General features: G+C 36.8%; 1 protein-coding gene across 19 annotated transcripts in view; it reads right to left on the bottom strand.

Moving 5' to 3' along the window:
• SYNE1 (spectrin repeat containing nuclear envelope protein 1) overlaps window positions 1–26,034 on the bottom strand; it is a 523,271-nt gene that overhangs the window by 400,478 nt on the left and 96,759 nt on the right. For all 19 annotated transcript variants that reach the window (XM_021936839.2, XM_031667714.1, XM_021936840.2 and 16 more), the window contains 2 exons: window positions 9,920–10,015; window positions 1,161–1,244 (listed from right to left, as the gene is read on the bottom strand). In XM_021936839.2, the coding sequence (XP_021792531.2) occupies window positions 1,161–1,244; window positions 9,920–10,015 (180 nt within the window). The remainder of the gene's footprint in view (window positions 1–1,160; window positions 1,245–9,919; window positions 10,016–26,034) is intronic.

Raw genomic sequence — 26,034 nt, 5'->3', positions numbered from 1 at the left:
CCTCTTTAAAGAAGTGGTTGATTCCAGGACTGGGGCAGGGAAAATATAAGAAAAACCTGGAATATTTGTAGTTCTAGCAAATAAAAAAATGCTTGAAAAATTATAAGCCCATATCAAAAAGGTACAGGTGCCAGCCTGAAGGAGCTCTTAGTGGTCAAAGCTAGAAAAATTTGAGTGACAAAATAATAACAATGATTATAATGATGGATTTTAACTACCTAACAAAATAAATATACATGTGTCCCTACTGGAATAAATAACTGAATAAATAAGTAAATTGTGGGGGAGGACATCTTTTTCATACAGAACAATTCCAATTAATAAATACAGAAGGAATGAGGAAAATAGAAAATCACCATTAGGCAAACAGCACAGAAATAATTACTGAAGGCAATGGATACTAAAATCAGTGAGCAAAAGTTTGAGGAAAAGCAGAAACTTGGCATAGTCTCAATTACCTCCCCTAAGTTATTTCCCAACTATAAAGGGAAAAACAGCGACTCTACCATAGGAAATCATGGCAGACACCACATTGCCAAGTATTCAAAGTTAATGTAACCAGTCATAAGACATATCAGCACCCTATATTTACTGACATGGTGCACTGGGAAGAACATGACATAACTTTCTTGGGATTTTTTCCAGAAATGTATAAACTCAACCTAATCATGAGAAAATATCATGCAAACTGAAATTGAGAGACATTATGCAAAATAACTGACCAGCAGTTATCAAAAGTGTCAAGGTCATGAAAGACAAGGAAAGAAAGAAGACCTGTCATAAAATAGAAGACATAACTAAACACAAGATGTAATTCTAGAGTGGATCCTGGAACAGACACAGACAATAGGGGGAACACTGATGAACTTGGACTAATGTTTATGTTTTAGTTAATAGTATCATCCCAATTTTAATGTCCTTACTTTGATAATTATACTATGGTTATGTAAGCTCTTAACACTAGATGCTGAAATGAACTGTAGAAATAAAATTTCTTTTTTTGCAACTTCTCCATAAATCTAAGAGTATTTTACAATACAGTGACATTATTTGTCTATGCTGTATAGACGACACGCAGTGTTTTGATCTACAGTCAATACTGAAAACATAAGTATGCCCATACCTTCTTCCTTCGTGTTTTGTTTTTGTTTCTCTCTTACCTTTCTTCCTTCGAGGAACTTGAGTGCCGTGCCAATGTTAGCCACAGCATGGATTCGCTTCATCCGGCGTCCTTGTTCACAAGGCTGTAAAGAGAGCGGGGGGGAAAGGAATAAGACAAAATCTGCATATTAAAATGTTAGTTATAAGATCTATTTAAATGGATTAAAAATATACTTGAAGAATATTCAAAAGCAACCAAGATTGTTCACTTTCTATAAAGATTAGCAAATACATAAAGGGGTGTTCCCCATGGCACTCTGAAGATATACTAATTCACTCAATAAGAGCATTCATTCTCAGATTATCTGTTAATGCATTTGCCTTTTAGTTTTCTGTATGTCTAAGAGCAGAAATGCACAGAACTCCTACATTATCTACTATCACAAAACTCCTATGTTATCTACTGAGACTATCACTCCTATAAGTTAGCAAAGCATGTATATGAAAAATATTCTTAGTCACTCACCATTTTTTCAGTCATCCAAACATGCAAAGAGACTAACATTAATAGTGACATTTCTTGATTTGAATGACCAAAATACATGGGGGCACAAAAACCAAAGTTAAGAAATAGGATTCTGAGAATGAAATAGTGTGTTCTGGTACATGGATACTCAAAATTATGTTTAAGTTACCAAAATTTATTGTGTACTTTCTCTGCACCACACTGTTAATTTGAAAACTAAAAATTTCAATGAAGTAGATATTGTAAGCCTCGTTTACATTTACAGGAAGTATGCTGTAAGGTTGCATAGCTGGTAAATTGCTCTCTTCCCCAAATGAGAAAACCCTAGAGCTCTAAATGGTCTCCTATTAAAATTGGAAACCAAGTATCTTTTCAATCCAAGTAATAGTGTGCCAGGTAATAATTTTTATGATATGATTTTAAAACAAATATATAAATACAAGATATATTTCTAAAGCAAATATATAAATAGAAGATATTTTTAAATTTTTACTTATTCTTTACTGAGACCTCTGTTAGACATGACACAGTCTCATCATTGTTCTGTGCACAACCCACTTCTTTAGTTTATTAGTTATTTTTAAAAATGTAAACACACCCAGAATGTGCAACCTAAAACAACTAAGGACCCACAACGAAGTATGAAAGCCATATCCCGAAATATGACCACCATTAATCCCATCCTCCTACGTGACCACACCGAGGGCACCCGTCACACTAACTCCAGTCCAGTGTTTGCCTTTTTATAGAGATCATTTCTTTCACATGCTTTCTTAAAAAGAATGCTTACTTTTTAATTTTATATGAAGAGCATAACTGTATTAATCTTTTCAGACCTACTTTTCCACATAACATTATATTGCTAAGATTCATCATATCATTGCCTTTCACTGTATTTCATCCATTTCAAAAGCTATATAATGTGCTATTTCTATACCCTCCTTCTGATATGAATGTGCTATTTCCAGGTTATTGATATTTTGGTATGTTGATAGATTATTCTTGTACTTCTCACCTTTTGTACAAGCACAGTTTCTCTTGGACACGTACCTAAGAGTAGAATTGCTGAGTCAAAGGGAATATGACTTGAATTTATATCCAAACTATCCTAAAATGGTTGCACTACTTTTTACTCTTATCAGCACTGCAAAAATAATCCTGTTAATCTGTATCCTCCCCACCGTTTGATTTTGACAGATACCTTAAACATATTTTTTTCAGTTGAATGTATGTAAAATGTATATGTACTCTTTTCCATTGCAGTTTGCATTTACATTTCCCTGATCAACAGCAATATGGACTTCTCTTCCTCTGTTCATTGGTAATGTGTATTTCTTCTGTAAAATGCCTTTTCACATCTGTTGTCCAGGTTTTCCTTTGGGCTGTTTGCACCCATACTGTTTTGAAGATGTATTTTATATATTCTTCATTTAATCCTTTTACAACATGAATTGTGAATATCTTCAACAAGTTTGTAACTCCTGCCACTTTTTAAAAAGGTTTTTAATTTTTAAGATATTCTTAATTTTAATATATTAAATATAGCAATCTTTTGTCAATATTTTTTGTGTCTTATTGAATAATTGTTTTCCTATCCCTGTGTCTAAAAGATATTCACCTATGTTTTCTACTAAGAGTTGAAAGTGTTACTGTCAGTAGGTCCTTAATTCATGTAGATTTAATTTTTGTATAGGCCATCAAATAAGAATTCAATTTTACATTTTTCTGCTAGAATGAACTTCATTTCCTGTTCCATTTTTTTTATTTCAATAACTTTTAGGGTACAATTGGTTTTTGGTTACATGAAGGAATAATATAGTGGTGAAGTCTGAGATTTTAGTGCACCTGTCACCCAATATTTAGTTTTTGATCCTTCACCTGTCTCTTACCCTCATCCTTCTGAGTCTCCAAAGTCCATCATACCATTCTATATGCCTTCATTGTACACACAGCTTAGCTCCCACTTATAAGTGAGAACATACAGTATTTAGTTTTCATTCCTGAATTACTTCGCTTAGAATAATGGCCTCCAGCTCCATCCAAATTGCTGCAAAAGACATTATTTCATTCTTTTTTTACGACTGAGTAGTATTCCATGGTTGTATGTATATTACATTTTCTTTATCCACTAATTGGTCAGTGGCCACTTAGGTAGGGTCCATATCTTTGCAATTGTGAATTGTGCTGCTATAAACATCCGTGTGCAGATGTCTTTGAAATAATGACTTCTTTTCCTTTGGGTAGACACTCAGTAGTGGGACTGCTGTATCAAATGGTAGATCTACTTTTAGTTCTTTAAGAAACCATATCTTTTTTTTTTTTTTTTTTTCTGAGACAGAGTCTCGCTCTGTCGCCCAGGCTGGAGTGCAGTGGCGCGATCTCGGCTCACTGCAAGCTCCGCCTCCCAGGTTCACGCCATTCTCCTGCCTCAGCCTCCCCAGTAGCTGGGACTACAGGCGCCCACCACCACGCCCGGCTAATTTTTTGTATTTTTAGTAAAGATGGGGTTTCACCATGTTAGCCAAGATGGTCTCGATCTCCTGACCTTGTGATCCGCCCGTCTCGGCCTCCCAAAGTGCTGGGATTACAGGCATGAGCCATCGCGCCCGGCAAGAAACCATACCACTTTTCCATAGAGGTTGTTTTAATTTACATTCTCACCAGCAGTTTATAAGCGTTCCCTTTACACCACTTCCATGCCAGTATCTATTGTTTTTTGACTTTTTAATAATGGCGATTCTTGGAGGGGTAAGGTGATATCTCATTGTGGTTTTAATTTGCATTTCCTTGATGATTAGTAATGTTGTGCATTTTTTCATGTGTATTACTCATTTGTATATTGTTTTGAGAAATATCTATTCATGTGATTTGCCCAATTTTTGATGGTATTGTCTTTTTTCTTGCTGATTTGTTTTAGTTCCTTGTAGATTCTAAACACTAGTCCTTTGTCAGATGCATAGTTCGCAAATATTTTCTCCCATTCTGTGGGTTGTCTGTTTACTCTGATGATAATTTCTTTTGCTGTGCAGAAACTTTTTAGTTTAATTAGGCCCATTTATCTATTTTTATTTTTGTACATTTGCTCTTAGGGTCTTAGTAAAAAATTATTTTCCTAGGCCAATGTCCAGAGACTTTTTTCTAGTTTTTTTTTCTAGAATTTGTATGGGGTTTCAGGTCTTAGATTTAAGTATCTGAGCCATCCTGAGTTGATTTTTGTATAAGGTGAGTGATAGAGGTCCATCTTCATTCTTCTACATGTGACTATCCAGTTTTCCCAGCACCATTTATTAAACAGGATGTCTTTTCTCCAGTTGATGTTTTTGTATGCTTTGTCAAAGATCATTTGATCCTAAGTATTTGACTTTATTTCTTAGTTCTCTATTCTGTTCCATTGGTCTATGTATCAACTTTTATAACAGCATATCATGCTATGTTGGTAACTATAGCCTTGTAGTATAATTTGAAGTCAGATAATGTGATGCCTCAGATTGTTCTTTGTGCTTAGGATTGTTTTAGCTCTTTGGGGTCTTTTTTGGTTCCAGGTGAATTTTAGAATTGTTTTTTTTCTAGTTCTGTGAAAAATGATGTTGGTATTTTGACAGTAATTGCATTGAATCTGTAGATTTCTTGGGGCAGTATTGTCATTTTCACAATATTGATTCTTCCAATCCCTGAGTATGTGTTTCCATTTGTTTGTGTCATCTGTGATTTGTTTCAGCAGTGTTTTGTAGTTCTCTTTGTAGAGATCGTTCATCTCCTTGATTAAATATAGTCCTAGATATTTTTTTTTGCAGTTATTGTAAAAGGAATCGAATTACCGATTTTATTCTCGGCTTGGTTGCTGTTGGTGTATAGCAGTGCTACTCACTTGTGTACACGGATTTTTGTAACCTGAGACTTTATTGACTTTGTTTTCCAAATCTAAGAATTTTAGAGGAGTCTTTAGGGTTTTCTGGGTATCCAATCATTTCATCAGCAAAAAATGATAGTTTGACTTACTCTTTTCCAATTTGGATACCCCTTATTTCATTTTCTTGCCTGATTGTTCTGGCTAGGACTTCCAGTAATATATTTAAAAGAAGTGTAAAAGTGAGCGTTCTTGTCTTGTTCCAGTTCTCAAGGGGAATGTTTTCAACCTTTCCCCATTCACTATGATGTTAGCTGTGGATCTGTCATATATGGCTTTTATTATTTTGAGGTATGTCCCTTTTATGACTAGTGTGTTGGACTTTTTATCATTAAGAGATGCTAGATTTTATCAAATGCTTTTTCTGCATTTATTGAGATGCCCATACAGCTTTTGTTTTTAATTCTGTTTGTGTGATGTATCACATTTATTGACTTGCATATGCTAAACCATCCCTGCATCCCTGCAATGAAACCCACTTGATTATGGTGTATTATCTTTTGATAAGCTGTTAGATTCAGTTTGCTGGTATTTTGTTGAGGGTCTTTGCATTTATGTTCATCAGGGATACTGACCTGTAGTTTATTTTTTTTTGTTATGTCATTTCCTAGTTTTTGTATCAGGTTGCCACTGGCTTCTTAGAATGAGTTAGGGTGGATTCCCTCCCTCTTTCTTAATCTTTTGGAATAGTTTGAGATGAGAGGTTGTGTTCCAGTCATCATGTTGATTGTAACCTACTTTATTAGTTATGTTATTGTTTTATAGACCTTGTGAGTTTTATGCTTTCAAGAGGATCATATCTACCTTCTGTTTCAAGGTTTAGAATTCCTTTTAGCATTTCTTGTATGACTGGTCTGGTAGTAACAAATTCTCTCGGAATTTCTTTGTCTGAAAAGACTATTTCTCCTTCATTTATGAAATTTAGTTTTGCTGGATACAAAATTCGGGGTTGACAATTATTCTGTTTCAGGAGGCTAAAGATAGGACCCCAATCCCTTCTGGCTTGTAAGGTTTCTTTTGAGCTGTTCCAATTATTGAACAGTTCCCCACTCTGCACACCCATATCTGATATCCACCTTTGACATATACTAAAGTTCCATCATGCCTTGGCTTGTTTCTGGACTCTATGGTATTTGTCAGTATGCTCATCTCTGTAAAAAGACCACACTGTCTAAAGTGATATAGCTTCATTGTAAGATCTGATATCTAGTAGGACAAATACTTTCTTCCTGTTTTTCTTCTTCAGATGTATCCTGCTAAGTGAGAAAGACACAAACATTTATTGTATTGTTCCACCACATATGTGCATCTATTTTCACACAACTTAACCTATAATTATTATTATTATTATCCCTATTAGGCTATAATCTCTTTGAGAGCACTGACTATATCTCATTCATCTGTGTTTTTCTTAGAGGGCACAAGATAGTGCCTTATCCATAATAGGGACTCTAGGAATGTTAGTTGAATGATTATTAGACAATGACAAATACCATTGGAGAATTGAGTTCTACTCTAAATATATGATCAATGACTAACAGAGTCACCTGGTGGACATGCAGGGAAATCTGACACTCAAGATTTTCTGAGCATCCATCATTCATTTCTAAATGGATTATTACCCTTCTCTTGAAAGGAAAAGTGTTCAGGAGTCTTTTGCAAAAATACTATTTGGAAGGTTAACAATATAGATAAAAAAGAAGTTTCTCTGCAGCCCTTAATCTCTATTCATATTGCTTCTATTGTTTCTAATGTTTCAATAGTAATTCCTCATGTTCTTAAAAACAACTCTTAAGTGCAGTGTTAAATTTAGTTTTCCTATGTTTATGTGCAATTGCAGCTAAGTAATTACTTATCCATTCAAAGAACAAATGTTTCACAAATAATATTCAAGGGATATAGAAAAATCCAAGGATAAGAATTGTAATTTTTTATAACTCCCTAATACCTTAAATAAAATCATAGACAAGGGAGTCACAATAGGCTACTAAAGGGTATTAGGATATTGAAATTCCACTCTTACCCTAAGATGCTGGCACAATATAAAGGATGTGAAGCCATTTGGTCACATTTCTCAGATGATCATAATCAGATCCAGAATCCTGACCTATGTGAACTGTGACATTAAGTATAGGGTTCTCAGTAAGGTTCTATTGCACAATTACATTCCTGAACAATATTAACACTCCTAAGGGAAACACTCTTGCCCATATTGTCCCTTTGAAAAGCTCTAAAAGAATGCCTAGGATGCTCAGACCTTTAAATGATGCTCTTCATCTTAGTGTGGTCCTGAACAATAATATATACATGTAAAAAAATTAAATAACATTTGCCACAGCATATTTATAATTTCAGAATGATTTTATTTTATGTAATTCAGACTCTTGAAGAATTCAATATAAATAAATAATAAAGGTTAAATCAGAAACTGCCGTTCTATGCACCAGTTTCCCTACCTGTTAGAATGCTAAGATTTTTTTCTGAAATTCCTGCTAGCTTTAAGATCCCATAATTCTAACTATATCTGAATGAGTAGGGTACTTAAAACAGTAGTAGGATTGTCATGTCAAAAATATATGCTTTTTTTCTAGAATAATTTAGCCTGGCAGTTAAATGCCCATCAAGATTTCTGTATACTGTATTCTACTGTCAAGTATAACGGCAGATTGTAATGACACTTAGAATGACACATAAACTTCTTGAATATCCACATGAATATTCATATAAAGATTCCTTTACCCATCAAGAAAATAGCTTAATTCAGGAGGATATATCTAAATGGCCAGTTATATCAGGTAATCAAGAGAGTATGTATTTCAGTCTAACAACTCCCACATCCTAATGCTTATCTAGTATCTTTAGCTCATGCATATGCCTATACACATTCCAAATTGCCTGTTCATCTATGTCTAGCTTGATTTCTTCCAAAGCAGAGCTTGAGACAAGCTCTTGGGTGCATGTAGCTTACTAGGGAGGTGATCCCAGGTAGCAAGAATAAGGATGTGTGGAGAGAGAGATGGGGAAGGAGCAAAAGCTAACAAAGGATGTGCTACTGAGGGTTACTGTTATTGGCAACTGGAACTCAATCCCACTGGTGACCCTACAGGAACTCTATAAGACATGTGTAAAACATGCCTCAGAATCACCTGTCTCAGAATTACCCTAAGAATTTTAGGGTGGAGCATTTATTCATAGACTCCCATATCCATTGGTTGAGGGTCCCTTGGTACCACTAACTCCCCAAAACTTCAAAGCTGCTCTGTGCAACTTCTGCCTTTAATAAAAGCCCTGAGGCAGAAAGCCAGACAGATAACTACCAGTGCTTGAAGAAAGAAGCTGTCAGAGTATATGGGAATGTCTACCACTGATGTAGCTGAGATGAGACATGGGGTGCCAGAAGCATCTGCTACCTGGGAATCCAATTACATAAATGACTGATGCAAAATTATTACCAGTTTGTTTCTCAACAAACAATTCTTACAAAAGCTATTTGAGGGATCCCTGTACAAAATGAATGGAAATTAATTTTAAAGAGGTAAAAATCCTCTTTTAAAAACTTAGTTATCCAAGTAATAATGACTGTGCCGTTATTGCCAAGATACAAGTGATAAAGAAAAAAAGGGATTTTCAATTTTGGACTCTGTGTCTAGTGTGTTATCTAACGTCTTGAAGATTTTTTCCTGAATTCCTTTTTCCAAATTATGGTAAACATTATTTATAAATAATTTATGTTTATGAACTACTTACTGCTTTACTACTCTGAAATGAAAAAGAGATAAGCAAGAAAAAATATTTTATTATTTGACAATGTAGAAAATACACTTTCTAGCACACTGTTAATGTTGTTTTTCACTCTGCTGGTTCCACAGCACATAAAAACAACTCTGAACAGGTTGTTCTTGCTACAAATGATGGATGATGGATGATGTCAACAAGAATATGAAAAATGCCGCACTGGTTTCCAGCTTAATTTTCAACAAACAACTATATAAATACACAGATATGGACCAACATTTCTTTCTAAATGGAAGACAAACACTTAAAGTGAGGGATTTGGTAATTTGCAACTAGCTTCTTGTATACCATATAGATACAATGGTTAATCATGTTAAGTTACTGATGAAGTTCTTTACTCTTAATTGTCCGGTTGTTATTATAAACATAACGTTTTAAATGCACTAGGGATTTGCAAGAACAAGAAGGGAAATATATTCCTTGCACCTAGAATTAGAAGTGCAAGCAGACCAGTGTTTCCAGTATACTACCCACCACAACAAATAACTTTCTTTTAGATGGGCAGCACATCTTAGCACTCTCAACTCCACAGTCCCCAAATTCCAAATGGAAACAATTTGACAAGTATGATAACATAAAAAAATTCTTACCAGCTTCTGCCCAGACAGGACCTCCAGAAGGGCAAGCAGTTTAACACCATCTTTCATGTCTTCAAAAAGATCATCCACCACCATTGGAGGTTTCCGCTGTAAAAGCAAAGAGGAATAAGTGCAGAAAATATCTCTTCCCTCTCTGTTTCTCTCTTTCTCTCTCTCTGTCTCACCTTTGTTACTTATGGTGGTGCAATCTGTAGGAGAGGCTTCTATATACTTTAATTGTTTATTTTGGATTGAGTTGCCAATTGCCTTTTGATGACTGTGAGAATAAAACAATCCAGTGGAGATAAAACTCAATATTCAAAAACCTCAGAAGATTTAATGCTTGAGCCTTAATGTATGTACCAGCTTCTTTCTAGAAAGTGATTTTTGAAGGGCAGGATGTTGTGGGATAAGGCAAGGAAAAAAGGGTACTATCAACCTAAAAGATAGGAGAGAGATTATAGTGGGACATAAAAGCAGAGCAACAGCTGCATGGACCAACCTCAGCCTCACTCTGTGCAAGCCACACTACTGGGGCTTAACAAGGTGCAGCCCTTCTATAGGACATTCTCACCATAGCAACCTCATTAGCTCAGTGATCTGCTGGAGGAGCACTGTTGGCATAGCTAAGGTTGCAGGTTCAATCTTCCCGTGGGTTAGTTAGTTGTTACGTTGTGTTTTACAGCCTGATGAATCTAGCAAAACTTCTTTCAGTGTGTCATTGAACCCAAAATATCATAAGCACAAGAGTACAGACAGATCAGTGCAAATCCATCACTGCTGCTGGAAAAATAAGCCAAAGCCCACATCTAATTCACGGAGCATCTTTTTTTTTTTATGAAGGTTATTAAAATACTTAATATACTGGAATTCATCAAACATTGAATTAGGGTCTATCTTGGCTCAGGAGAAAGTAAAGAAGCCATTGTGGCAATGTTGATGGTCTATAGAGGGGAGGTGTTCACTGATTTAGCACAGAATCAGAATTTGTTTTCCATTTAGCGTCTGATTTCAAACTTTATAGTTTTCTGATTCTTACTGAATCTTATTAAAGGCCTAATGCTCAATTCCTGACTTTCAATTGTCTTTCTTTCTTTAAAAAGGATGTGTTCTATCTAAGAGGTTTAACACCAAATGTTTGGTTGAAATGTGACTTTTTTTCTCTACCAACTGATGTAGAGCATTATATTTCTCTTACGACTGCATGAATTATAATGCCTGAGCAGTACAATTCTAATTTAAAATGTATTTTTCTCTCGTTATAAAATGAACAGTTGAACACATTTTGTTCTCATGCTGTGAAATGCTTGTTCAAAAATAACAGTTTTCATTTTTGATCATTCTCTTTCAAATTCCATCATTCACGCTGCTTCTTACTTATATAGCAAAAATGTAATAGTGACTTTCTATTCTAAGCACATAAATAAAATTAATCAGAATAAAAGAAGCCATTACAAAGAAAACTTATTTGGTGCAATAAGAATAAAAATTATTGTCTTAGCCATATACAGTCATTAAAAATGCAGTCTATCATTCAAAGTATCCACTTGTACCCAAATTCTTTAAATCAGGCAAAACAATGAGGAACAAGTTCATAAATGTTTGATATATTCAGTGAGCAACTGCAAATAAAATTTTTCGTGCATTGTTATAAATATGCAAAAAGTAAGGAAAGCAGGGAATTCTCATGAAATAATAAAGATTTCAAGAAATTTTACACCCAAAAATGATAAAATGCATGCCTTCATCTGTTTTAATTTAAAAAATACACAGGTGTCTGCCACTTTGAGGAACATGTCCTCTCACCTCACTTCTGCCTCTCTTCTTTCCCTCCTCTATTGCTACTCATGCTGCACATGCTTTCCTTTTTCCTCCAGCTGTTCCCTCCACAGGGCTCCAGAATTGGCCTTCCGATCAGCAGCAACAGCTGAACAGCTCAGCAGCCTACTGGCCCCTCTGCATGGGACATTGCCGATACCATTCTCTCCCTGATCTGTTCCTACCCAAAACTCTGTGACCAGACTGCCTAGTTCACAGGCCTTTCTCTTTCTTTCTCCTCTCTTCTTCCTAACTGTGGTCATTGACCACTCAATCCTGAGTCCTTTGTTCTTTACAATTTTTTTTCTGCTTATATATGACTCTTAAATCCAGGTAAGCGACCTCTCCTAAACTTTGTCAAACATGTGGCAGGCACTTCATATCTATTGCTGGCTTGCTGGCTGATTGATTGAATGAATGAATGAATGTAAATATTGTGTGAAACCAATAAACAGCTTTATTACACCAGAATAAAAAAAATTAGTAATTATTGGACAAGTTTTGCCATCCCAGTTTGTATAAGGTATTGTTTATATACACCAAACAATCAATTAAGGGGAACTTTACTATGATGACTACCTCACATTTAATTTTTGGAACAATATTTTAATAGAAAATCTTTCAGCTAAAATATTTCTCCTGTCACATGTACAAATATCTATACCACCAATATGGTGACTTTGGTAAGACTTGGGTCACAGTGTTGAAGGTCAAAAAGGAGACTTAGAGATGCAGATAATTTATTGGATCTTGACTTAATGGAAAATACAGATAGACATCTATCAAGCACTTTTCAAGACCACAATGATCTTTATTTATTAATGGGAAATTGTGGTAAGCTCTCTTTTTTTGTACAATATTTGAGGAAATTATATTCTCTGTTGGCCTTCCCAATCCTATTTAGCACGTTCTTCCATGGAAGCAAGACATGTTCATGCTGAATCCAAGGTGGTTCAAACAATGGGCCTTCTGACTTGGTGATGGGAGAGGGAGATGGGAGTGAACAAGAAGAGAAAGTAATACTTTCTTCTGTGCCACCCCTTCTAGAAGCTTTCCTCAAACTAGATTTAAACTCGAAGTTCTGGCTCTAGAAGGGTTGCCTGGTCTCAAAATGTCTATCAACTCAGGGAAAACGCACAGGCCTCTGTTGCTGGAGAGTTGGCCTTCCCTGGCTACAGCCTTGGTTAACTCACGAGTGGAGCAGACCTCACAGCGTGCTTTCCTCTGTTTCTCCTCCTCCCCCTTTATTTTTGCCACAGGAGCCCCCTTGATAATATGTAATGCGATTCATTCCCTTTCTCTTAGGACTTAATGGAGAGCAAATATTTCTTCCTGAACCTTATGAAATGTAGGGAGGCACAGTCATCTTTGATGTAACTTTTACTGACCATTTCCTATATTTTGGGAAAATAATTCATTCTCTAACATTGTGTATGTGTGTGTCTCTTTACCAGTCTATAGGTATCAGGATGTATTTAACATCAGGATGTATAAACACTTATCCGCCATCTGTTTCATATTTTTATTCATGAGAGGATAGCTATGTTTGCTGTGCTGCATGTCAATTTTATGTCCTGAGAAACAATTACATTCTGAAGGTGAAAAAGATTAAGAGAATAATTTGATGAAAAAATTGTACTCAAAATAACTATTTGGTATGTGATACAGTTTAGCTCTGTGTCCCCATCACCCAAATCTCATCTCGAATTATAATTCCCATGATCCCCACATGCCAAGGGAGGAACGTGGTGGGAGGTGAATTGGATTATGAGGGTGGCTTCCCCTATGCGTTCTCGTGATAGTGAGTGAATTCTCACAAGATCTGATGGTTTTTAAAGGGGCATGTTTTTCCTGTGCTCTCACTTCACTTCCCTCCTGCCGCCTTGTGAAGAAGATGTCTGTTTCCTCTTTGCTTTCTGCCACAATTGTAAGTTTCCTGAGGCCTCTCCAGCCATGTGGAACTGTGAGTCAATTAAACCTCTTTCCTTATATATTACTCAGTCTTGGGTATATCTTTATAGCAGTGTGAAAATGGACTAATACAGTATGAAACAAAAATTTCAGAAGTTCTCACGTTTAAATATTATATATGAAATAAAAATGTTGGTGCATAAAGGAATTATGACAAAACAGTCCTAGTATAGACTACATATAACATATGAATTCCAATATTCAGTAGATATTTCTATGGCTTAGATATTATTCAAATTTAGTAGGTGTTTAAGTAAGGATAAAAGGGGGAAGATAATAAAATAGGAAGAGAAGAAAAAAATGAATAAAATATTGTTAAACATCTAAATGTGCTGAGCACTATTATGTGGACTCCTACCTGCTATCTTATTTAATATTCACAGCCACTACCTACGGGAACACCACCCTCTCTTGAAAAGCAAAGAATCTGAATCTCAGAGACATTAAGTGACTGGGATTAGAGCCCAGGATTTTATACTTTGAGTCACCTTGTTAGACAGGAAGCTTAGTATAAAAATGATGGTATTAACATTAATTTTTCCTGAATAATACACAAACTCATAAATGTAATCTGTATTTATTATCAATAGAAAAAGTATTGGCTGATCAGCTGAAGTGCCTGCTACTCTACTAGAAACACTAACTTTATTAACTTCTAAATGTGGATTTAAGAAAGACTAAAAAAGTAATAAGAGAAGCATCATATGTACCAACATATGTAACATATACTGGCATGGACACAAGCCAGCTCAAGTCACATCTGTGTCTCGATGTCCCCCAGTGGTCACAATTGTGCGACACTCTATCTTGTTATGTGAGTGACCTGAGCTGGGCCCATGATACTCTTGGGTCCAGAAGATGTCTGGGGTCACATTGTCCCATGGCAGTGACCTAGGGACTGGTGTCATCAGGTCATGCTGCTGAGGTCCCAAGAGCCATTCTGACTCTGTCTTTCTCACAACTGGGTTAGTCAGTGTGTTGGGGGTTCCCAAGAACACTTTCAGGCTTGATGATTCACTAGAAGGACTCAGAACTCAGAAGTGCTACTGAACTCATGGTTACAGATTATGACAGCAAAAAGATACAGATTATAATCAGCAAAGCAGAAAGATTCATGCAGTGAAGTCCAGAAGAAACGATGCACAGGCTTTCAGAGGTGAGTGATCTTTCCCTTCCCAGGGGAGTCACATGAGGATGTACTTATTTTTCCCAGCAATGACATGTGACAACCCATGTGAAGTGTTCCCAACCAGGGAAGTTCCCCCAAGTCTTAGTGTCCAGGGTTTTTATTGGGGGGGGGGGGGTCTATGACATAGGCAAGCAATATCCATGTGACTGACCTCAGCTACTCAGCTACAGCTCTCTCCCACACCCTCAACCCCAGAAAAAAAAGGTATTAACCCAAATCACACTGTTAACATAAAAAGATCTGATCAAGGTGGTACAGCACAGCCAAGGCCCCAGGACACACAAAAACTGATGTTCACTCTAAATATAGTGTGGATCAAGGTCTCAGGCATAGAAAACCATGCTATTGGGGCAGAATATTCCGAGGGCTCAGAGGTTGTCTCCCAGAAGCCAGCCAAGGTCCATTCTTAAAGACAGGCCCTTCTGAGGAGCACAGAGTCTGAGCACCGCAGGCCTGCTGAGTTAAGTCTGTCTTACCCAGTTGGCTTTTCCTTCTTTTACTTTGAGACACCTAGTAGCCTTTCAATAGCTCTTTTTTCTTGGTTAAATCATCTAAAATTAATTTTATTTACTTGCAACAAAATGAGGCACAACTGACATGTGTCTAATTTCTTAGTGTGTAAACACTATTCTGAGTGTAACAACTTAAATGTTAGTGTCTCCCCACTTCCACTCACATAAGTGACCAAAAGTAAATTTGTTCTGTAAACCAGAAGTGCATATTTTCAGAAGAACCTAACCTAATTGTATTTTTTTTTTAACTAAAATAGTCCTCCTTTATGTGCAGTTTCAATTACCTAGGGTCAACTGTAGTCTAAAAATATTAAACAAAATTCCAGAAAGAAACAATTCATAAGTTTTAAATTGCACACTGTTCTGCATAGTGTGATGAAATCTTTTGTTGTTGTTGTTGTTGTTGTTGTTGTTTGAGATGGAGTCTCGCTCTGTTGCCCAGGCTGGAGTGCAGTGGTGCAATCTTGGCTCACTGCAACCTCCGCCTCCCAGGTTCACGCCATTCTCCTACCTCAGCCTCCCAAGTAGCTGGGACTACAGGTGCCCACCACCACGCCTGGCTAATTTTTTTGTATTTTTAGTAGAGACGGGGTTTCACTGTGTTAGCCAGGATGGTCTCGATCTCCTGACCTCATGATCCACCCGCCTTGGCCTCCCGAAGTGCTGGCATTATGGGTGTGAGCCACTGTGCCCGGCCATGTGATGAAATCTTACACTGTCCCTGTCTGGGACACGAATCATCCCTTTGCCCGGAGTTTTCATGCTGTCTACTCAACCTGACCCACCTGCTTGTCACTTCATAGTTGTCTAGGTTATCACATCTACTGCTGCGGTATCACAGTGCCTGTGTTCAAGTCATCTTTATTTTACTTAACAATGACCACAAAGTGCAAGTGTAGTGATGCTGGCAATTTGGATATGCCGACAAGATGCTTTAAAGTGCTTCCTTTAAGTGAAAAGATGAAAGTTCTCAATAAGAAAATGAAAAAAAAAAATCTGAGATTGCTAAAATCCATGGTAAGAATAAATCTTTTATTTGTGAAACTGTAAAAAAGGAAAATTGGCTGTCACACCTTAACAAAAGTTATGGCCAGAGTAAATGATAAGTGCTTAGTTAAGATGGAAAAGGCATTACATCTGTGGGTAGAGGACATGAACAGAAATGTGTTCTAGTGGACAGTGATCAAGTTCAGTACCATCTGTGGCTTCAGGCATCTATTGGGGATTGAGACATCCCTCTTTTGAATGTAGTTTAACTTTTTAATTTTTAAATGTGCTAAAATACACATAATATAAAATTTACCACGTTAGCCATTTTAAGCATACAGTTCAGTAGTGTTAAATATTTCCACATTGTTGTAAAACTGATCTCCACCATTTTAACTTTGCAAAATTGAAAATCTATACCCGTTAAACAACAACTAGCCATTCCCTCTGCCCTTCAGCCCCTGGCAACTACCATTCTATTTTCTTTTCAATGATTTTGACTACTCCAGATACCTCTTATAAGTAGAATTACACAGTATCTGTCATTTCATGACTGGCTTATTTCACTTAGTATTATGTCTTCAAGGTTCATCTGTGTTGTAGCAGGTGTCAGAATTCCATCCTTTTAAACGGCTGAATTATATTCCATCATATGGATATACCACATATTTTATATCCATTCATCCATCAATGGACACCTGGGTTGTTTCCATTTTCTGGCTATTGTGATTAATGCTACTATGAGCATGAGTATTAATGTCTCCTCAAGACCCTGCTTTCAATTCTTTTGGATATACACCCCGAAGTGGAATTGCTGAACTACATGTTAATTCTATTTTTATTTTATTTTTTTAAGAATTGACATACCATTTTCCATAGTGACTGCTTTGCGGAAGAATAAAAACCTACTTTGAAATATTACTAGCCTGTCATCACTTTATGAGGTACAAATTTCTACAAACCTTCTGCAATCTTAGAATCCCTATTGACCAATATCATGCAGCTATAAAGTAGATTTTCAGTATTAATAATTTAGTATTTAACAAAGAAAATGATAAAATCACCTGTCTCATGCCAGGACCATCTAGGTCCTCATTTGCCATCATCCATAATCACTTTTAGTCTTCTAGTAAATGCTTTTTCCTCTTGGGAAAAGAGCTCTCAAAACATGTTATCATCAAAAAAAGCTACAACATTATACTTTAAAATACTAAACACATATCCTATGGCTTAATATTTAGGATTGCTGGGTACCTTGTGATACCAATAAAACTGAACCAGAAAATGCTTAGAACAGCGCATGCCACAGTTAATTATTCACTTCAGTCGAGGCACACACAGTATTGAGCACAGTCAGCGTTGCTCAGCAGGATGAAGAGTCATGACCTGAGATAGTGACAAAATTTTCTTCTGCAGAGCATGTAGGGAGGTCCCAACGCAAGGGTTGACTCTCCATGTGCATTCTGTGCACCCTTGAAACCTCTGTGCACAGAACGACCCATAGCTTCTAGAAACAGATAAACCACTACTTCTGGTTTATATAAGTTTCAGGTAGGAATTATTTCACAGGCTAAGAGATTGTATATGGAGAAAGATTCTCATCCCAGGACCAGTCTGGAGTTTTTGCATGCTCTGATGATCATCTTCTGGGTAGAAACAGCAAGTTAAACAACAGCAATATAGAGGAGTGGGAAGGAAGAGAGGCTAACTAGCAGATATGGAGCAAGTGACCTTCCCAAAGGTTGGCAAATAACCTTTCACAGTAAAATGTAACAGAATGCCAACATGTCCTTGGGCCAGATCAAGTAAATCATGATTAAAACCACTGACAGTAGTCAAACAAAATTAAAGTCCAACAGTTTTTGTCATTTTATTCAGAAAATCTAATTGAATGTTTCCAATATCTTCAAAACAAGATGTAGTAATTTAAAAATTGTATGTGTAGTCTGCTTCTCTTTCTCTCCCTTTATAACAGCACTATTGTGATCATTTTCCACTTCTGCTTAGCAAAGGTGGGAAGGTCGTTCCCATTCTTTTTTGTTTCCTGTGACAGATAGCATAATCCTTTCCACTTCCTCGATTATTTAATTCAATTCTGAAAAAATATACCAAAGGCAATAACTGCCCTCCAGCTCAGCTCTAAATCTGCTTGGAAAACTCAGCTCTTAACAATTTTCAGATGAAATAAAGTTTGTTTTACTATATAGTATAAAAGAAGCATATTCTCCAAGTTATTTATTTGGTACAAGTTGGGGTTACCCTTGACTCCTCTCTTTTGCTCACACTCAATATCTGATCCATCAACAAATCTTGTTGGCTTCATTTTCAAAATTCTTCCAGTATCCAACCACCTCTCATCACCTCCACTGCTACTATCTTACTCAAAGTCACCAGTACCTTGGCTGGATGGCTTCGATAACCTCTAACTTATCTGCCTCCTTCTGCTCTTGCTTCTTTTCAGTCTATGTTCAGCAGAAGAGCTTCTTGATCTTTACTGTCTCTCTTCCCCATTATAATAGATATAAACTTCATAATGAAATGGTTATTTTTTTTTTTTTCTGTTTTGGTCACTGCTACATTTTCAGCACCTATAATATTCCCTAGCTTATTAAACAGCATTTTAAAATATTTATTGAATAAATGTATGATAAACAAAATATATTTCTGATTGGGCATGGTGGCTTACACCTGTAATCCCAGCATTTTGGGAGGCTGAGATGGGTCAATTATTTGAGGTCAGGAGTTCAGGACCAGCCTGGCCAACATGGTAAAACCTCGTCTTTACTAAAAATACAAAAACTAGCTGGGCATGGTTGTGGGCACCTGTAATCCCAGCTACTCAGGAGGCTGAGGCAGGAGAATCACTTGAACTCGGGAGGAGGAGGTTGCAGTGATCCCAGGCCATGCCACTGCACTCCAGCCTGGGCAACAGAGCAAGACTCCATGTCAAAAAAATAAATAAATGAATAAAATAATATATTTCTAAAGAAGGAACTTGGACAAATATTAATATTAGCAAAATGCTTATTAATCTGCATAAACTTTGTGAGATCTAGATCTTTGTTATCCATAAACTAATATATTCTATAAATGAATTAACAAATGCTATTCATTTTGAAATGGGGATTTTCCTTTGCAATGTTTCAATTACATATTTGGAAATAACTAATTCATTAGAATGTTTAGGATTAACAAATTAAAGTGGGTTTATTTTTTTCCCTAGCTTTATTAAGATATAGTTGACAAATAAAAATTGCATTTATTTGTTATACAAGATGATCTTTTGGTATGTGCATACAATGTGAAATGATTAAATCAAGCTAATTAACATATCCATCATCTCACCTACTTATCGTAGCTTGAGAAAAACAACTAAAAAATTATTTGAGGGGTGAATTACTGCATTTACCTTTTCCTCTTTGCCTCTTTATCTTCCTGTCTGAGCTGATTAATAGTCTCACCAAAGTGTGTACAAGGAAACAGATGGGAGTAAAATTCTATTCAGAACATGTTTCCATGTTATCTTTCAGCACTGCTGGTGGAAAGACAACTAAAGAAGATGAAAGCCACCACTAAAGTGAGATTTTATGACTATAAAGATGTCATTTAAATTCACGATTAGCATGGATTTTTGTTTTTTAGAAAAAACACGGAAAATCCAAAATGTTCCTTTTAAAAGACAGCATGCATCTAACTTGGTATTAAAACAAAATGTGCTCTTAATGGAATCTGTTATAGGTTGAATTGTGCCTACTCACCAGAGATATGTTGAAATCTTAACCCCCCAAAATGCTGCAGAATGTGGCCTTATTTGGAAATAGAGTCTTTAGAGAGGTAATCAAGTTAAAAATGAGGTCATTAGCGGCCGGGCGCGGTGGCTCAAGCCTGTAATCCCAGCACTTTGGGAGGCCGAGACGGGCGGATCACAAGGTCAGGAGATCGAGACCATCCTGGTTAACACGGTGAAACCCCATCTCTACTAAAAAATACAAAAAACTAGCCGGGCGAGGTGGCAGGCGCCTGTAGTCCCAGCTACTCGGGAGGCTGAGCCAGGAGAATGGCGTAAACCCGGGAGGCGGAGCTTGCAGTGAGCTGAGATCTGGCCACTGCACTCCAGCCTGGGCGACAGAGCTAGACCCCTCCCAAAAAAAAAAAAAAAAAAAAAAATGAGGTCATTAGCATGGGTCCTAATCCAGTATGACTAGTGTCCTCATACAGTGGGGAAATTTGGACACAGACATGCACAGAGGCAGAGATTGAAACGATGCAGCTACCCAGAGACTTAGAAGGAGCCTGACCTTGGAGCCTCCAGAACTCTGAGATAACAAATTTCTCCTTTTAAGCCACCCAGTATGTGGTACTTTGTTATGGCAATCCCAGCAATTAATGGGGAACCTAAATAATGTTTTATAAATGTTTTTTTTTTCCTGCAGTTTTTCTAAAAAGTGAGAAGATGCTCGTATCATGCCTGAGTTCATCCCAAAGATAGTATTTAAAATGTTCAGTGCCTTTTGTTGATGGCTCCATAAACTTAAGGCTGGCAGAAGGATAAAGGACTGCTCATTGCATATTGGAAAGAAGCTCCATTTGTAGAAACACTAAAACATGGCTATTTGAGATCTATTTTTCCTCAAAGGGCTTAGTGACAAGCTATTTATCTCACAGTCAAATACCATAAAGATTGAATCAAGGGTGTTTAAATAAAAATATAACATTCCATTCTATTTGATAAAATGAGAGAATATATGAAACTGCAAGCATTTGATAATAGAAAAAATCAATATAAATATCAAGATTGCTTATATATGTCTAATTTAAAAATCTAACTTTTTACAAAGGGTTTTTTAAGATTGTACCATTTGGGTGGCTGAAGTACTAAATAACTACAACAGTCTATGAATCTTATATAAAACGTAGGAATTTTTTAAAGATAAATTTTAAAATGTGAAAGAAGCATTTTTAACCGTCAAATTTTAAATATATTCATCATAACATAACTTCTTTGCCTATGCAAGGACTATGCTGTTAGGCCTAAGACATCTGTGGTCATTAGGTGAGAATTCCTTCAAATTCAAGTCCATGCCAACTCTGTCTTCGTCTCTCTGCCTATCCCAAAGTTAGGCACAGCCACACCCACTTTCCTATTCCCAATGCTAGTCTCAGAGAAGGGGAGATATCTCTGCTCTGGAACAAACCTACACCCTCCACCTCTGCTCTTGATTTCTTCTCTCATTCTACCTCCTCGGGAGCCTTGTTCCTTCAGAATTCCATGCCTTGCCTTCTTTTTCAGCCTCTCCTTCTCTACAAGCTTTTGATCATTCCCTTCTGTACAGATGTAGGCTCAAGATCACCCTTTTTTAAAACTTTTACCAAATCCAATGTTCTGCACCAGCTAATACTCTATCTCATGAACATGTAATATATATTAAGTGTACTAACATCCTTAACTCTCATTTACTCATCTGCTCACTAGAATCTAGTTTCTACTATAACATGGCCACTCCCAGTGGTAGCCAATGACTTCCAAACTGCCAAATCGAATAGTTCACCTTTACCGACTAATTTCTCCTTCTAAACTGAATTTCCTAGCTTTTCCCCCAAGCCTCTTGTATTCCCTATATCTGTGAATAATCTTAATCATTTGCTCAAGTCAGAAATCTACAAGTCATTCTTGATTCCTTCCCCTCCAAGATTCCAATTAATTACTCAGTTCTATCAAGTCCACTCCTAAACATCTTTTCATTCTATACACTTTTCTCCATTTCTCCACCACTACTTTAGTCCAAGCTGCCCTCACCTCTCATCTGACTTACTGCAAGTTCACTCCGTCTTCAGTCTTTCTTGTTCCTGCTCTAATTCAGGAGAGAGAGATATATATATTCAGGGTCAGAATGATCACTTTATTCTCCTGCCTAACATTCTTTCATGTCTTCCACTGCCCATAACACAATATCCAAACTATTGTAATGACTGGCCTTTGACCAGTTCTCAGTTTTCTCTGTTGCCACCCTGTTCTTGGTGATATGTTTTGGCTGTGTCCCCACCTAAATCTCATCTTGAATTGTAGTTCCCATAATCCTCACGTGTCACGGGAGGGTCCCGATGAGAGGTAACTGAATCATGAGGGAGATTACCCTCATGCTGTTCTTGCGATAGTGAGTGAGTGAGTTCTCATGAGATCTGATGGTTTTATAAGGGGCTTTTCCCCTTTTGCTTGGCACGTCTCCTTCCTGCTACCACGTGAAGAAGGACACATTTGCTTCCGCTTCTGCCATGATCGTAGGTTTCCTGAGGCCTCCCCGGACATGTGGAATTGTCAGTCAATTCAACCTTTTTCCTTTATAAATCACCCAGTCTCAGGTATGTCCTTATAGCAGCATGAGGACAGACTGTTACACCTGGAATCTACACTTTCAGATATTCTGAACTGCTTTCCTTCCTTTTCCTGTACCATGCTTTCTACCTCTCCACTTTTGAAAGCATTCGTTCCTTTACCTACCCAACCCCAGGACCTTTCTCAGGCCCAGCTTAAATGTTTTCTCCTCTGAAAGTCTCTTGATGCCCTTCTTCGGATTACCTGTGTGGCTGGCCGTGCTTGTCACGTGTTCACTTGTCACCCTGCATGTCCCCTGTCATAAACTCACCACACACACTTCTTTGTGATTGTTTTTCTCCTCTGCTAGATAATCAGTACCATGATGGCACAGTCTGTATCTGCCTTTGTTCATCACTGTATCCACAGTCCCTAGCACATAACAGGTGTTTAGTAAGTATTTACTGAATAACTAAATAAACAAATGAAGCATGGGAGGATGACACAATGATCGGTCCCTGTTAAGGACTGAATGTTTGTGTCCCCCCAAAATTTACATGTTGAAACTTTAACTCTCAGTGCAATGATCTTTGTAGGTGGGGTCTTTGGGAGGTAATTAGGTTTAGATGAGGTCATGAGGTTGGGCTCCCCACAATAGGATTTATCAGTGTCCTTATAGGAAGAAGAAGAAGACACAGAAAGAAGGCAGCCATCCATCTGCAACCCAGGAAGACAGCCCTCACCAAGAACTGAATCTGCTGGCACCTTGATCCTGGACTTTCAGCCTCCAGAAGTGTGAGAAACAAATGTTTGCTGTTTAAGCCATTCAGTCTATGGTATTTCATTAAAGCAGCCCGGGCTGACCGACAGTGTCCATGCTTAGGAGTCATAGGATTGAAATCTGTCTTTGTCCTTTACTTGCTATGTGACTATGAGCTTATTAATTAATTCTAAGCTTCTGGTTCATAATCTATAAAATAATAAAAATAATGCATTTTCTTGTGTGAGGATTAAATACATAAGAGATAAAGTTGCTAAGGCACTGTAATTGGCACATGGTAAGAATTTAGGAACATGTTTTATCAGTAAGTGCTGATAAGCTAAATGTGAGTCAGAAACTTAACTTTGAAAAACCATCACTAAAAATCAATATTGGGCTAATTTAATAAAATACCCCACCTTCTTTCATTAGCAGAGCTAACAGAATAGAAAGATACTGGTTTCTTCTTGAAAAGTGAGAAAATTACAGGTTTCATATCTAACAATGGAGCCCCATTCCTGAAAGAAATTATCAGGTGTATGAAATAACGACAACCCACCAATTCTTAATGTTATATCAACAATTTGTGATTTGCAATGTTTTACATAATTGCAGAAGCATTAAGACTTCAATTTGATAATAAACATCAAAAAAGAACGATAATTACACCCACAAGCTTTAATGATCTAACATTTGTGTAGTAAAAATAGAATAAAAACACAAACACAGAAAATCCTTAGGATTTTTCTTACTTATAACAAGATTTTTGTTTTAAGAAAAGCATATTTTTACTTATAATAATAAATGTAAAAAAGAAAAAATAATAAAAGCGTATTTTAAAAAAACAGATTGCAATCTTATTTGCACACTATTTCTTCATACTGCTGTCATAATATTTACGAAGAGTTGTTACACTAGAAAAAAATGTCATCAGTAAAATACTTTATTTTATTTAATTATAAGTCAAAAGTTTATTAATTTGCAACTGAGCAAGCAATCAAGCACAAAAATAAAGTTTCCTATTAAAAAGCTCCCCTAAATTTATCTTCATAAGCATCCTCTGAACAGCTCCCAATGCTCCCAAGATTGAAGAACTTTAGGAGAGAGGGATCAACTTCCTTTCTTCTCTACTAAACACCCCAGTTCTTAAACTTGCCACTACCTATTATTAAAGCTATATTTGGAAATGGTAAATTTAACTCATAAATGGTTTGGTTGTCAGTTTATCTGAAAACATTTCAAAGCACACAGCTTTGTATACCAGGATTACCATGCAAGGAAACATCAAATATGAAAGGGGAAACAAGCTCATCATTGCTATAATTCCAGGGTTGGGTTCCAACCCCTAACTGTTAAAAACTTTGAAGGATGTTTTAATAGTGCAAGGAAATGGGGATTCTTAGAACATCTTAGAATATATTAAAATCGGCCGGGCGCGGTGGCTCAAGCCTGTAATCCCAGCACTTTGGGAGGCCAAGACAGGCAGATCAGGAGGTTAGGAGATTGAGACCATCCTGGCTAACACGGTGAAACCCCGTCTCTACTAAAAAATACAAAATCTAGCCAGGCGACGTGGCGGGCGCCTGTAGTCCCAGCTACTCGGGAGGCTGAGGCAGGAGAATGGCGTAAACCCGGGAGGCGAAGCTTGCAGTGAGCTGAGATCCAGCCACTGTACTCCAGCCTGGGCAACAGAGCCAGACTCCATCTCAAAAAAAAAAAAAAGAAAAAGAAAGAATATATTAAAATCATAATTGTGCATAGCTGTTGACTACCCACTTCTAGAAGTTTATCCTAAGAAGAAAATATCATATAAGTTTTCAAACAATGTATGCTCAGGAATTTCACTGTAGTATTTTATATAATATGAAACAACTGAAAACCACCTAAATAACCCTCAACAGGCAACTAGCTAACTCATCACAGATAAACATGACCAAGTTTATTTAGCCATTACAATAATTACATATTTCTATCTATTGTCATGGATTGACATGTTGGGTGAAATAGATGCTCCAAAACAATATCCTATAAAACCACTTTATATGAAACTGTGTGTAGAATACAGTTGACCAATATCTTAATGATGACTGTATCTGGATTATGTGATTTAAGATTACTTTTACTTTCTTTACACTTTCTAAAAGTTACGTTATTAACATTATTTTCAATTAGGTAACCTCTTTACACTATGAAAAAACAATAACTTTTCATTTTGGAAAAATTAAAAAAACAACTTTTCCCCAATTGATGACAATTCTGTAGTACAAATAGCGGCCAGGTGTGACCAACTGAGACTTTAAAAAATAAGCCCCAAAGTCATCAGTCCTATGTATCCACTGCCTTTTTACAGAGCAGATTGTGGGGCAACTACTGGGCCAAATTCCCTTCTCATCAAGTGGCTTTGGGAAAGAAAGCATAGGAGAGATGACCCTGGTTTATCCTGTATCTAGACAGGTCACTCTAGGCTGCTTTCATGGCTGGATTGTGAACTTCTCGAGGCCTGGGAAAGTGTTTTACTAATTTTTTCCTGTCTTCAAAGGCTAGCATAGACACAAAGTAAGCAGTGAATCTGTAGAA

Source organism: Papio anubis, chromosome 6, assembly GCF_008728515.1.
Source record: "Papio anubis isolate 15944 chromosome 6, Panubis1.0, whole genome shotgun sequence".
NCBI classification, from domain to species: Eukaryota; Metazoa; Chordata; class Mammalia; order Primates; family Cercopithecidae; genus Papio; species Papio anubis.
Note: the sequence above shows the minus strand (reverse complement) of the source record. Positions and strands in the feature narration are given on the sequence as shown.